Raw genomic sequence first — 13473 nt, forward strand, 5'->3', positions numbered from 1 at the left:
CATTTAATTAGAGGAGTATCAATGGATAAGTCAAAAAGTGAGTTTGATAACCCAATTACCCATTTACAACCCATTTATTCTAATTTTTTACAAACTCATCTAAATTCATTTTATAAATTAAATTATCAATTTATACCACTTTGCATCCATCATTAATTTTAATTATTTATTTATTATGTCAAATAAGTCTAATTACCAATTTTTTTCCATCCGTGTGATATGTCGCAAAATTACATACTATTTAATAATTGAACAATAAGAATCTAAAAATTTGGACTAAATAATATGAAAGTAAACATAAAAACTTAATTCAAAACTTTGAACCCCTAGTATTTTTTTCGTGCACAATTTTAAAATTTCATTTTGAAAAGGTAAGAAAGGAGGTTAAATCTTGTCATAAATTGGTAATACTTAAAAATGACCAAACTAACAAATTACAAAGAAATAAAATGAAAAGATAAAATCAACAAATAATAATAATAAATAAAATAAAAGTAGTTAACATCACGAAGCATAGTAGCCCTTGTACATTGATTTCTCATCCATCTTTCGCTAGCATAAAGGGCACAAACATTTGACAGCTATAACAAGATGGTTCGCTTAAAACAAGGATAGCAAAATTACAATTTGCATCCTGATGAACAAGACTATTGGCTCAATTGAGAACTGCAAGCCATCCTGATGGGACTAGCAATTACTTCATTTAGTATACAAACAAAGATAAATCTTCAATAGATTGGAATAACTGATAGAATAGTGAAAGGTTACATGGCCAAAACTTCTTGCCAACCTTTAGCACCAGAATAAACAACAGCTACCTGAATTCCCACAAATTGGTAGACAAAATACATACACTTAGAATCCATGAAACTTTTACATGTTAATACTTCACTTTCTGAAGCTAACCATTTTTCAGAAACTCAAGGAAGTTAAGATGTGGGATGCATGACCCTTAACCTATGGTCTACATTATTAAGGTCAACGAATGGACGATATGGGACTACTCCGACTATCAGAGAAAGGGTCTTGAGAGTTCGACCCCATTTTAATTCGAATTGATTCTTCATCAGTATCCTGTACTAGCAAAGTACCATGAAATCACAAATTCCATCACATAATTCTTTTTTTTCACCCCTTTAGAATCTATCATCTGATGCAAGAAGACACAAGAGACTTCCAGCTAAAAGTTCTTCCATGCAACAGTGACAAACTTTCTTGCCAAAATCAAGAAAAAAACTTTTTTAAAGTTCCTACCAGAGCACTTTCATAGGCCTAATCATTTTTGAACCATATGATCGATTTCTTGAATATCTAATGCATCCTTGATGAAACATTAGAAGAGCAAGCTTGTCAGGGGCTGTAATAAAAAGACAGGCAGCAGAAGCAGAATAAGTAAAAGAAAATGATTGTCTAGTTTCCATCCTCACTCTATAAGTAAGAAGCCAAAGCAGCAGGGTCTATGGCAGTGATGACATTATTGGAAACCTATTTTACTCGGTCATGCAAATTGTAATTTTACTAGGAACGCAACATCAAGTTTGAGATAAAAATTAACCACTTTAACACAACATTCTAAAAGGTGATTAAAGGCAATAGAAACCTAACTGCTTAAAATCTAAGCACTAGCCAACTTCATCAAATCACTGCAAAGTACATAATACCGAGCATAAAGTTGTCCTAATGCATCAAAATACTTAAGAAGCACTCAGCTTCTCAAACTTCGTACAACTACAATTTCTCGCTAACGTTTTCATTGCATAACAGAGCTCCTCCAGATTGCATAGCATGACACTTCTCCAGCTCTTTGTCAAGTTGATCAGCTGAAGACAACATCCAAGCAACCATGCAAGACAAATAACATGAACCGAGTATATCCACAAGCACTTACCCTGTACTAGGGGTGGCAATTTCCGCCACGACTTGAAAACACGACATGAACCTAACACGAAATTAATGGGTTTGGTTTGAGATTTTGCAGGTTCGGGTCAGAATCGGGTCAAACTAGATGAACCCGAAAAGAAAATGGGTCGAATTCGAGTCAACCACGATAGCCCGTTTACAAATTAAAAATAATTTAATAAACATAAAAATTATTTTATCTAACTAAACTAAGTTATTCTTTTTTTCCAAAGGCATTAATCACTTAATCCTAAATGAATTTATTTAACTTGTGTGAAGTTGAAATTATTATATTTGGACAAATAATGTATTATATTATTTTTTACTTTTATACTGTTTTAATTTATTTTATATTTGGTTTGGGATAAAACACTTTTACGGTGTTTTAATTTATTTTAGATTTGGTTTGGGATTATTTATTTAAAAATTTATTACTTGATTATGTAATTAGTCTTGTGTGAAATTGGTTTTATTACAAATTACAATGGTAAATTAATAAATTAAAATTAAATTTCGGGTCTACCCGCCAACCCGAAATTTTCGGATTCGGGTAAGGTATCCTGACCCATTTCGGGTTGGCGGGGTCAGGTTCGGATCAGCGGATTTGGACCCGATTGCCACCCCTACCCTGCACCATAACTTATTGTCTATGAGTAACAGAAGTGGGGTCTCTGGTGACATGTATTTTCCAACAAAATTGGTAGCAATAGAAGCAAAATCACATCATGAATTCGATATGGATACATAGCCAGATTGGAACTCCTAACAGAAAAAATCGACAAAAAACAGTAAAAGATGAAGAAAAAAAGGATCCTAAAAAATAAAAAAGGAAGAGCTGACTTGGGCCAGTTGTTTAAGACAAATCATTGTCAAACAAACGCATAATCTTGGCCAAAATTATCAACACTAGAGTAAGAAGACCAGAAAATTATGAAATATATAGCTTACCTAAATATGAAGGTTAGTAAATTTAGCAACTAAAGATGCAAACTACCATTTGCATTGTGCTCTTTGTGAACCATCCGGTTCAATGTACAATATATCAAATTCCTTCTATATCAATGATGTGAGCTGTCTCGAGCGCTTGGAAGAACCTTGGGTCAACTCATCTGTATTGGTAGGCTCATGGCTTGTATAAGAACATTGTTCCTGAATGTGCTCTGACAAAATTTCATCTATCTAAGATAAAATTCAAAGAACAAACTAGAAAATTACTGCTGAAAAAGTTGCTACTTTTTATTTTGAGTTTGCAACTATTAATCATTTCATGTTTCTCTATTTTTGTCTCCGTAAGATTTTGTAGGTCAGCGTATTCTTGTTTTAATGGAACTTAATACATCAACAGAACATCATATTGTGCACATAATATTGAACTAAAACAATGACAGGCTGGAGAAGTTGGGACTCTCAGAAGTTTTGACTGTCCTGGATGTGTGCTGAAATGCACATTAAACTATATTCTATATGTAGCATGTTTCTTTATAAGAAACTCTTTGCATTTGTCTCTATTGATGCCTATGTTACCCTTTAGCTTTGATTAGGTAACACAGAAGGTAATTCAAGTAGAAAATGATAAAAAAGAGAATATACAGAATGCTGGTAAAGTTGCAATAGAAGAGGCAGAAGTTTCGTCATCTCATGGGAAGGTGTACTGCATCACTCATGTCAATTTTTACTAGGTGGAATATTAAGCAGCTGCTAATACAATCAATTTATACTCACTCATGCAATGAACAGGTGAAAGTGACTCTCATCTTGGAGCTTGTGGTCATAAAATCAACAACAAATCGAGAAATTTAGTGTTGGATAGATCAAAGTACTGTAGTACAAAACATGAAAATCTTGCAAGTAGATTTTTGCTCTACAGAACTTTAGTCGCAGAAGTGCAGCAATAGAGTAATACAACCCATTTTTTTACCTTGTATTTTAGTAGTAGTAGAAGTACTGTGTTAGTGCTTGGTACTTTTTGCTCTATTAATTATTTCTTCACAAGGCGCCAGTGTTCCTACTACTATAACTCTTTAGGCTGTTACATTGTGGACAAAAATGGAATAGGAATACTTGCTTAGACCAGATTCATCTTATTATGACCACTGTGACTTTTTAAGTTCTATGGAGCAAATCATTCACATCAGAGGTTATACCTACTTGGTGAAAAGGTATACATGTTGATCACAATACTCGATCAAGCATATTGAACAAGAGCTATAGTTACCAGAACCATATAGAGTTAAGGATTTTCTTGGTTTTCAACAATAATTAGTATACTAGTAATTCGTATGTCCTTCAGAATGCTCAGGAGCTGCAAACACCTTTGCATTGATCCCAAATTCAGCACCCTTAACTCTCTCAACACCCTTAACAAATACAACAAGAAATATGTTACCGATCCCTGATTTACCTCTAAAAGATTTTTCTTCTAAGATATCCTGTTTCACACTGTTGCCTTACATGCATTGTTGATTCAACATGTGTAAATGAAAAAATGACCCGTAACAGAAGATTCCTTTCAGCCCGAAAACACATATTTACTCAAAGTTTGAGTAAACAAAATTCACAGGTACGAAAGGTAGCAACAACACCTAACCATCTTACATAAATGAGCTAAATCAGCTCATTCTAATACTAACTGTGTTTGGATACACGACTGCCTCAAATTCAGAAATATTTAATAAGAAAGATTAGCAAGGCTATATATATATATATATATATATATATATATGATGTGATTAGGACAACAACCTCATCAAATTGAAATGCCAATTAGTATCGACGCTAAATGGTTGTTCTAAGAGATCTTTACAGCTAAATTTCAGAAAAGCATTTACTCAACTGAGTATTCAAATTCAAAATACTAAACTGGCTGGATGGAAGTCAAGTACAGCAAAATGCTATACAGTTGTTGCTGTAAGAATGCTACTAAATTTAAAACTAAACCCATGCCTTCAGACCAGTTGGGATCTTAAAAAGTAATGCCCAAGAGTAGCTTTAACATTAGCAGTAACATGCAAGTAAATATCTTATTGTATCTTCTTACAATTAAAAGAGAAAAGGGAAAATTCATGTATCAACAGATTCATCGCATCGGCCATTATTATTCCCACCTATAGGGAATTGTGTTAAATTAGAGATTAAATTCTAGAAAGTGGTACATTATGGAGAACTATTTTCCTCAATAGCAGTCAATTTTTGCCTTGTAAACCACTTAGATTTTTAAAATCCTATTACCTGGGTAGATGTTAGACCTAAATCAATGCCTTACAATTTCCCTTGCTCCTCCAGATACTCCTCTGGATTCTTTAAGTCCCAACCGAAAGGCAAAAGGCCACATATCTATACTTTTTGTGCCATATAAATGAGTTTGTTTGCCACCTATATTTGTTTCTAATGGAAAAAACATGAGATCAATGTTCAATACTTATAAGCCACAAACGACCTTAAGCAATCATGCCAAAAGTTGAGATGTTTTTGAACTAACTTCCCTCAGAAGATAAGAAAGAAAATGGTAGAACAAGCACCAAGCACTACATAGACTACTATTTAGAAGAATTTATTTTGTGCTTTGAACATAGTTTTAGCAACAGCAAAACGACTCAATCTTAACAATTTTCACAAAGAGATGAACCATGTATAGGTAGAATCAATTATCTTTAGAAATGAGAAAGAAATTTGGCAAAAATATACTAGTCTAAAAACTTGTAAAAATTAGAAAAACAAACCAATCTTCTTTCTTACTCATCGACCAAGTATGCAAGAATTGCTCTGTAATGAGTCAAATGAGTAATTGCAATGTAAACTCAATCTCAATAACAAAAAATAACCAACCAATCCCCCTTTCCTCCAACCCAATTCGAACACTAACAATCAACAGTAGCTAGTATATTTGGAAGCATAATACAACTTCTCACAAGTATAAAACGAAAGGAACTTCATAATTATATTAGCCTGGACAGCATATTTTGTTCTATTTGCCAACCTGTTTAACGTCTCTTTTGGCTTGCAAAGTTACTTGCAGCATCACGGATGACATTCTCTGGAAAAATCTTCAAGACACCACGGGTTTTTTCATAGATCAGCTCAGGAATTTGCGCTTTCGAGGTGGATTTGATGCTATTGAAATCGGGCGAGGAAGGGGCAAAGGCCTTCTATTAAAGAGAGACGGAGAGAAGGTGGAGGGGAAACAAGTAGCGGAGGAAGAGAAGGGGAGGAGCAGTGGACTTGCTGGTGGGAAGGAGAAGGTGATAGTGGAGACAACAACAATTGATGGTGGAAATACAAGTTTAGGAATATAAGTTAAATGTGTTGATTGGATTTGATGAATTATCTAATTATATCCAATTAGGTAACTAATTAGTGAATTAGTTAATTGATGAACTACCTAATCAAATTACCTAATTTGATGAATTACCTAATTATATCCAAGGATAACTCATTTATATTCATATGTAAAAATTTAATATATTCATATCCAGTTATTAATGACAAGTATGAATAAAATTAATTAAATGAATTTGTTTGCCATCTATACCTGTAACTGTGATGTATTGTGTCTTAGAAATGTTGGCATATCTACGCAGGCACTTATTATGTCATGGTACGAGGGAAATGATAAGTGTGATTGGCATCCAAATGACATGGAAATTGTGGTACCATGCCTATTTGAAGAGGTAACAAACTCGTATGCATTGGAGACAAAATGATCCAAGATTGAATGCTGAATTGTAATGAAGTGTTTGCTAAGGGATAACTACGTAATTGATTCGCAGGGATATAAGCTGTACTAGGTATCTTTCGTAGTCGTAGCGATTGGGAAAAGTAGCAATCACCGTGTTACAATTTTATATTTTAGTAAGGTATATACTTGAATCACGAAACATCATAAAAGTCCTTATTGTATTTTATAAGAATAAGATGTTGTAGTGTGAAAAGCGCAATACACAAAAAAAAAAAGAAAAATTAATGTACTTTAAATTTTTTTTGGTGAATTTTAAAGCATTAATGAATGTGATAGCACCTTTTAACAATTGAAACTACTGTGAATTTTGTCGAATTTTTGTAATTTGAAATATGGTGCATACTAAATTATAGAAGAAACTAAAAATAATTGTAAAATCTATAAAATTATTAAGAAAAGCTTCTAGAAGTTTTGAACTGATGAATAACATACAGTATAGATATAAATATGTAAATATTAATGCTTAAAATGTGTAAGCATTTTTTTGCACGAATTACTTTTGCAAAATTGTAAGCGATCAATTCGAAAAGATATTAATTTCCCATGCAAAAACATTAAAATTGATTGATCTTATATAATTTAAAAGTATTATATCCTCCCTGCCCCTGCAAAGTATTTAATATATCCTCCCTGCAAATATAAATATAAATATATTTAATTAAATAATTATAATATATATTTATGTAATATAGTATATGCGTATATAATAATTATAATTATAAATATAAATATATTATAATAGTTATAAATATATTATATAGTTATATTATACTAAAATATATAATTATAATAAAATACTATAATTATAATATATAATATATATAATTATATATTAATTTTTTAAACCAATGATAAGAAGGACTCCATTTCTAAACAAAAATCAGGCTTGGGTTTTATCCAAAACCCTTTAGGTTATTAGGGAACCGAGGAATTCCAAATTTTTAGACATGATTCCAAAGTCTCAATTCTAATAGTAGTAATTCAAATAATAATTATGAAATTTATTCTAATTCTTTGTTCCGAAATCCTCTTACCGAACACCGGCTAATAAAGACAGACAATTTCTCGACGGAGGATTTTCTACCGTTGGATTACCACTTACATCGTTAGATCATTAAAGTTGTTTCTTTAATTTTGTTTCGTTCTAGGATTTTCGTTCTAGTGAGTATATGCAGATCCCGAGAGTCTTCTAGGGCAAATGCAACCTCATAAAAATCACGTCGACTTCCCTTTCCAGATAACTCAACAGGATTAGCAACCAAGAGACGAGTTCTGCATCAGGGGCCACGCGGCTGGTAATGGTGACTCTCATTGGATGAAGCATCTCTTCCTTTAGGCGAGAACACAAAGCAACGTAGAGTTTTTTCTTCAATACCACCATGTGTGATTATGTTTAGTAGGATTCCCTTTCCAGATAACTCAACAGGATTAGCAACCAAGAGACGAGTTCTGCATCAGGGGCCACGCGGCTGGTAATGGTGACTCTCATTGGATGAAGCATCTCTTCCTTTAGGCGAGAACACAAAGCAACGTAGAGTTTTTTCTTCAATACCACCATGTGTGATTATGTTTAGTAGGATTCCCTTTCCAGATAACTCAACAGGATTAGCAACCAAGAGACGAGTTCTGCATCAGGGGCCACGCGGCTGGTAATGGTGACTCTCAGTGGATGAAGCATCTCTTCCTTCAGGCGAGAACACAAAGCAACGTGAGTTTTTTCTTCAATACCACCATGTGTGATTATGTTTAGTAGGATGTTCTTGAGGCTTTGAAGTGAAAACGGATTATTCTTAGTGGATAGTTTCTCTACTAAACATGATAAAACTTGCATTTAGTCTGATGTACACCCATTTTGCTTGAAATATTTCGTTAAAAAGCTCGACTCTTGCTATGTATTCTGTTTTATGGTTGACTTCCTGATGCATAAACTTATTTAACATAACACTGGGGTGAGGTTTTGCTGTAAACTCAGGTCTAAATGATTTTGTTTCTTGAACGTGCACAGAGATTAGCATGAAATAAGATTAGCTCTCAGTAGTCCCGTAATCAGAAGTTGAAATTTCTGTTTTGCTAAAAAAAAAATTTGATGCTTTTAACCTCGTTCAAAAGTTATTAATTTTCTTTGTCATTTGGTTAATTGCAGACTCGACAGGTGATTTCATCTTCATGTAGCATTTGATACTTAATATTTTCTTTAGCTGAATTCTAGGCTTCGATCAATTGAAATTATTATTTGACGGGACAAACCTGACGGCATTTTATGGTAGGTTCTACCATAAGTCTGACACAGTTTATATGGTGATTTGTGGTCTTGCAGGTTATAGTTTCAGGGTACTCTGGTATTTGCATTTCTCTGGTTGGTTTGCCTACCTGGATCTACTCCTCCATTCACGATCAGGCTAAGTAAACTTAAATTTTCCCATTTTGTTTTTCTATTCTCTGTGGTTTACATCAGTTTGCTTTGGCAATTGTCTTCCATTTGGTACTTAGTTTTGTGTTTTGGTTGCATCCCTTACAGTTAAGATTTAATTCAACTTGTGAGTGACTTATTGTAGAGAAGTTGCCGATCGCGAACTAATTTGCTCCTTAAGTCACATTTTTCGGACAAAAGAACTATTCCAGGGCTAGTATTCTTGGTGACACGGGATTATATTTTTTGGAAGCATAATTGCCAAATACCCGTAGGAGGAGGTTGTGGGTGTATCTTTCACGGCATTGGTATCTTTTATATTTTTATTTCATTGATTTTCTTTTTGGGATCCATATGGATTCTAAACTTGATACTGAGGCATTGATGGCAATGCCCACTTTTATTGAAGTTAAATTTGAGTATTTGTTTTCTTTTCCTACCTTTTCCAAGTGAAGGTTTTATTTTTAGTTTCTTTGGGCTAAGCTATTTCGTATTCCAAGCATACTCTGTAATTTTGAGTCTATTTAGGCTTTTGATCTTTTTTCCTTTGGTTTATTCTAAATAAAAATTTGTTTTGTTATGCTGGTGATTTAATGGTGCTTTATTTGCTTGGTTAGTCATTCAATATTGTCTTTGGTCTGGTTTTCTTGAGAACTGATTCAATCATATCTTGTTTTGACTGAAAGTGAAATTTTCTAGATTGCAACTCGTAAAATTGCCTTTTCTCCCTTTTTTTAAGATGGAAGAACTGAAAAATGACTATTCATAGTCCATCCAACAATTGAGATAATGGTTTTGGTAAAGCTTTCAGCACATAAATAACATGATGCTCATATTTTGAGCACGTAAGTCGAAGTAGTAAAACTTCTGTAACTACATGTTCTCAGATTAATAAATGCTTTTGGTTGTAGTGTACTGTTTGTGCTCTGTGCGATGCATATTTTAAAGATATTTTCTGAATGTTATAAATTTGAGTGCACATGAAATGACTATCAGTTTATCCAGTAATCTACGTGGAGAAGATTAAGTATAATCCTTAGAGGTTGCATATTTGGGGTGGGCAGCTTCACCTAGTACTTCTACTTGAGAAGTCTACCCTGGCCATCCAAACCCTATTTTCTCATATATTTTTCAATAGTTTTACCAGCTCCAACAGCTTCCTGCCTGAGCTGAACTTGGGAATTATTTATAGAAGGTTATTTTGATAATATTGATATTTGATATTTTGTGAACGTCCTAAACACTAAGTCCGTTGAATCTTCTAGTGTTTTATGACATGGTTGCTTATTTTAGTAATGTTGATGTTTGATGTTTCATTTATGGTTAGTTGATAACATAAATCAGTTTGTTTGCTGGTTTTTGCAAAGAATGTTTGCTGTAGTGTATGATAGCTGTGGTGGTCCTAAGGTCTTGAAGTGGAAAGTGGTTGAAAATCCCGTACTCGATTTTAATGAGGTTTTGATCAAGGTTGAAGCCTGTGGCGTTAATAGAAGAGACTTATGGATACGGGAAGGCATATATCAACACTTGGGAAAGAACAAATATTTGGGCTTTGAGTGCTCGGGAACTATTGTAAAAAGAGGAGCAGCAGCTTCTAAATTGCCTATAGGCTCCAAGGTTGGCTTAGCTTAATTTACATGCAAATTTTTGTGTGCTTATTCCAAAAAATAAATAAATTAATCAATACAAATCAGCTTCTACTTTGAAACATGCTTTTGTGTTCCTCTTGTCCATTACTTGCTACTAATAAATTTTGACTAGGTACAAAGTTTTTTTTTTTCCTCTATGTTTAAACTTTGAAGTGATACTAAAGCAACATGAGAGGTATTCAAGGGCGGTAAAAGCAAAAAGAAAGCGACATGCTACTGTTCACCTATAGAATATTAGAGATGCCAAATTAGGGGGTGTGGAAGATAGTTACTGTAGCAAGTAAAACTGCTTAAAATAGCAAAGATATGCGAGTTTTTCTTTTTGGTACATTGGATGGCCTAGACATAGCTAACAGGTATACCTGACTTCTTTCATCTGCATTGCTTGCCTCATCATGCCAGTTTATTGGTCTCCAGTCTCCACTGCCTGGGCAACCAGCAAAAGTGAGCTTGACCTTAACCTCTTTAAACAGGCAAAACTGCTTTTCATGTCTGCCAAGAAAAGTACAAAACTGCTTGCTTACATCTTGGGATGTGGATAATTTGGTACTTTAAGGTTCCAATCTATCCATTCTACCAATTGATTATGCTACAACTCCTTTAAAATATAGGAAGCACAAGCTTCTTCTAAATCCTTTGATCCAATGGCAATCTGGTAATGCATAGAGAGTGGTTTCAAAATCCTCATCCATGCATCAGTCCTTGTGTCTATATAAATTTTGCCCTCTTGGACATTGGTCTGTCAAGATGAACCAACCTCAGCATATATTACTTGCACCTCTCCCGCTTCCGAATTCTGTCCTGCTTACTTGCCTAGATTCTTAAGGGGATATTTGCTTGTAGGTTTGCGCTCTTCTTAATGGTGGAGGATATGCGGAGTATGTGGCTGTTCCAGAAGACTATGTGATGTCTATACCCTCTGGGTTAACTTTTGAGCAAGCTGCTGCAATACCATGTTCAGCATCACTCATTTGGCTCAGCTTTTTTGAAAGGAACAATCTTATTCGTGATGACAAAGTTTTGGTAACGCTTTGCTTGTTATCCTGAGTGTTCTTTATTTGAGCTTATAAAAATAAATAAGAAATTATTTCTTTTTAAACATTTCAGATTCATGGGGCAGCATGGGGAGTTGGTTCATTAGCGGTCAGAATTGCGAAAAGTCTAGGGTGTGTTGTATTTGCAACAGCAGGTTTGTTGGTTTTGGTCTGACTTGCATTTCGTTGCCTTAAAATTCTTGTATGTGTGCATTGGATTGTACATACAAATTTTCCTTTTGTTTAAAATACGAACAAGTTAATAGTTGGTCTTTCTAGTTAGTTGCCTAAATTAATTGCAAAAGAATTTAGATAATTTTAGAACATCGACATTACATGGCAGGAGACAAGAGCTAGCTAGCTAGGTTCAAACTTAAGATTTAAGATTGAAGATGACGAGTTAACCGTTGTACAAGGTTTGATTAGATTTTGTTGTTTTTTCTTCCAGGATCCGAGGAAAAAGTAGATTTTTGCAGGACTTTAGATGCTGATTTTGCCATTAACTACAAGAAGCAGGATTTCTCTGAGGTCGTGGCTCGTGAAACTAATGGGACTGGTACATATTTTGGTTTCGTCTAACATATTTTTGTATGGAAACTTTGCACTCCAACCCCTTCTTCCCCTGCCTCTTCCCTGGCTAAGTTTGAAGTGTACGATGTTATTTTAGGATTCATGACAAAATTTTGCTAACTAGTCAGAAGATGTGAAACCTTTATTTTATTTATTTTGGTATAGTTGGATTCAATTTATTTCTACACTGAAGTAATTCGTTTCAGCATGGTAGTTGATCCTTAATTACTTTCAGGTGAATGTTGTTGTTAGTTAGTTATTGTTTGCTAATGCATTGTTTATTTTCGTTCGTTCCTTTTTCTTTTGAAGGGGTGAATTGTGTATTAGATTGTCTTGGAGATGATGTTGTTGACCAGAATTTGAAAAGCCTAGCGGTTGGCGGTAAGCTTATATGTATTGGATATAAAGATCATTGGAAATGGAGTTCCGTGGAGATGAAGGATCTTGTCTCTAAAGATGCAACAATCATGGGTATCTCTTATTAACACTTTTCATTCATCTTTTGTGTTGAGGTACCATAGTCAAACTTGCATAACTAGTAGGTTTTGTTATTTAATGCAGGGATAAATATAAACACCTTTAATGTGGTTGGAAAGCGTAACATGCTTGAAGGGATCCGGCGAGACATTTGGCCTCTTCTAAACAACAATCCCCACCTTGTGGACATTTGTGCGACTTACTCATTTGCTCAAGCCACACAAGCACACACCTTAATGGAGAAGAACCTCCATCGAGGAAAGATTGTGCTATTACCCCGTACGGACCTTCCTTAAAGGAAGGAAGGTGGAAAATCTCTCTAGTTTCCTTCTCATATTTGTATAAAATAGGAGTTGCTTGATAGTTGGAACCAATAGCGGCTGTTCACAAAATTTGTTTTTGCATTCTGGCGCTTGCTTCAGCTAGCAACAATCGAATTATTACACAAATTACATTAAATTAAGCGCACGCAATGTCAAGCCCAAGAAATAGTTTTATAATCAAATATTGATCTACGTAGAATTTAACTTCAATTTCAAAATCACGTCAGTTGGATTAATTTGTAACGCCAACTCTGACAAACTACAGCTCCAAAACGAAAAAAGATTGTCCAACTCCGAACCTTGTCTAAACGATCACTAAGAAAAAGTAATCCATGGTTTGGCAAATAGGTTTGAGTTTAGAGGTCGACTATATCGA

At 34.2% G+C, this 13473-nt stretch overlaps 1 protein-coding gene and 1 long non-coding RNA gene across 8 annotated transcripts; one reads left to right on the plus strand and one right to left on the minus strand.

Moving 5' to 3' along the window:
• Positions 1-458: 458 nt before the first annotated feature.
• Positions 459-6179, minus strand: LOC113713796 (uncharacterized). The gene is made up of 2 exons (XR_011822575.1): positions 5876-6179; positions 459-4256 (listed from the first exon to the last, which is right to left on the minus strand). It is a non-coding gene; the product is annotated as an uncharacterized lncRNA (long non-coding RNA).
• Positions 6180-7503: 1324 nt separating this feature from the next.
• On the plus strand, positions 7504-13242 carry LOC113714320 (uncharacterized). 7 transcript variants are annotated; one of them, XM_027238108.2, is made up of 8 exons: positions 7504-8342; positions 8952-9037; positions 10412-10661; positions 11537-11716; positions 11801-11882; positions 12176-12283; positions 12607-12768; positions 12859-13242. In XM_027238108.2, the coding sequence occupies exons 1-8, from the start codon at positions 8304-8306 to the stop codon at positions 13068-13070; spliced, it is 1119 nt and encodes a 372-aa protein (XP_027093909.1). In that variant the 5' UTR covers positions 7504-8303; the 3' UTR covers positions 13071-13242. The 7 variants fall into 7 exon arrangements, with proteins under 7 accessions (XP_027093909.1, XP_071925860.1, XP_071925861.1 ...); XM_072069759.1 differs by having other exon boundaries at positions 10389-10661; positions 12859-13178; XM_072069760.1 differs by having other exon boundaries at positions 7504-8283; positions 12859-13178.
• The last annotated feature ends 231 nt before the right edge of the window (positions 13243-13473 follow it).

This window comes from Coffea arabica, chromosome 10c (assembly GCF_036785885.1).
Source record: "Coffea arabica cultivar ET-39 chromosome 10c, Coffea Arabica ET-39 HiFi, whole genome shotgun sequence".
Lineage (NCBI taxonomy): Eukaryota > Viridiplantae > Streptophyta > Magnoliopsida > Gentianales > Rubiaceae > Coffea > Coffea arabica.

Coding starts and splice junctions, on each gene's coding strand:
- LOC113714320 (XM_027238108.2), top strand. CDS start 8,304: ATGAAGCATCTCTTCCTTCAGGCGAGAACACAAAGCAAC. Junction 9,038..10,411: donor TCCATTCACGATCAGGCTAA/GTAAACTTAAAT, acceptor GTTTTTGCAAAG/AATGTTTGCTGTAGTGTATG. Junction 12,284..12,606: donor TCGTGAAACTAATGGGACTG/GTACATATTTTG, acceptor TTTCTTTTGAAG/GGGTGAATTGTGTATTAGAT.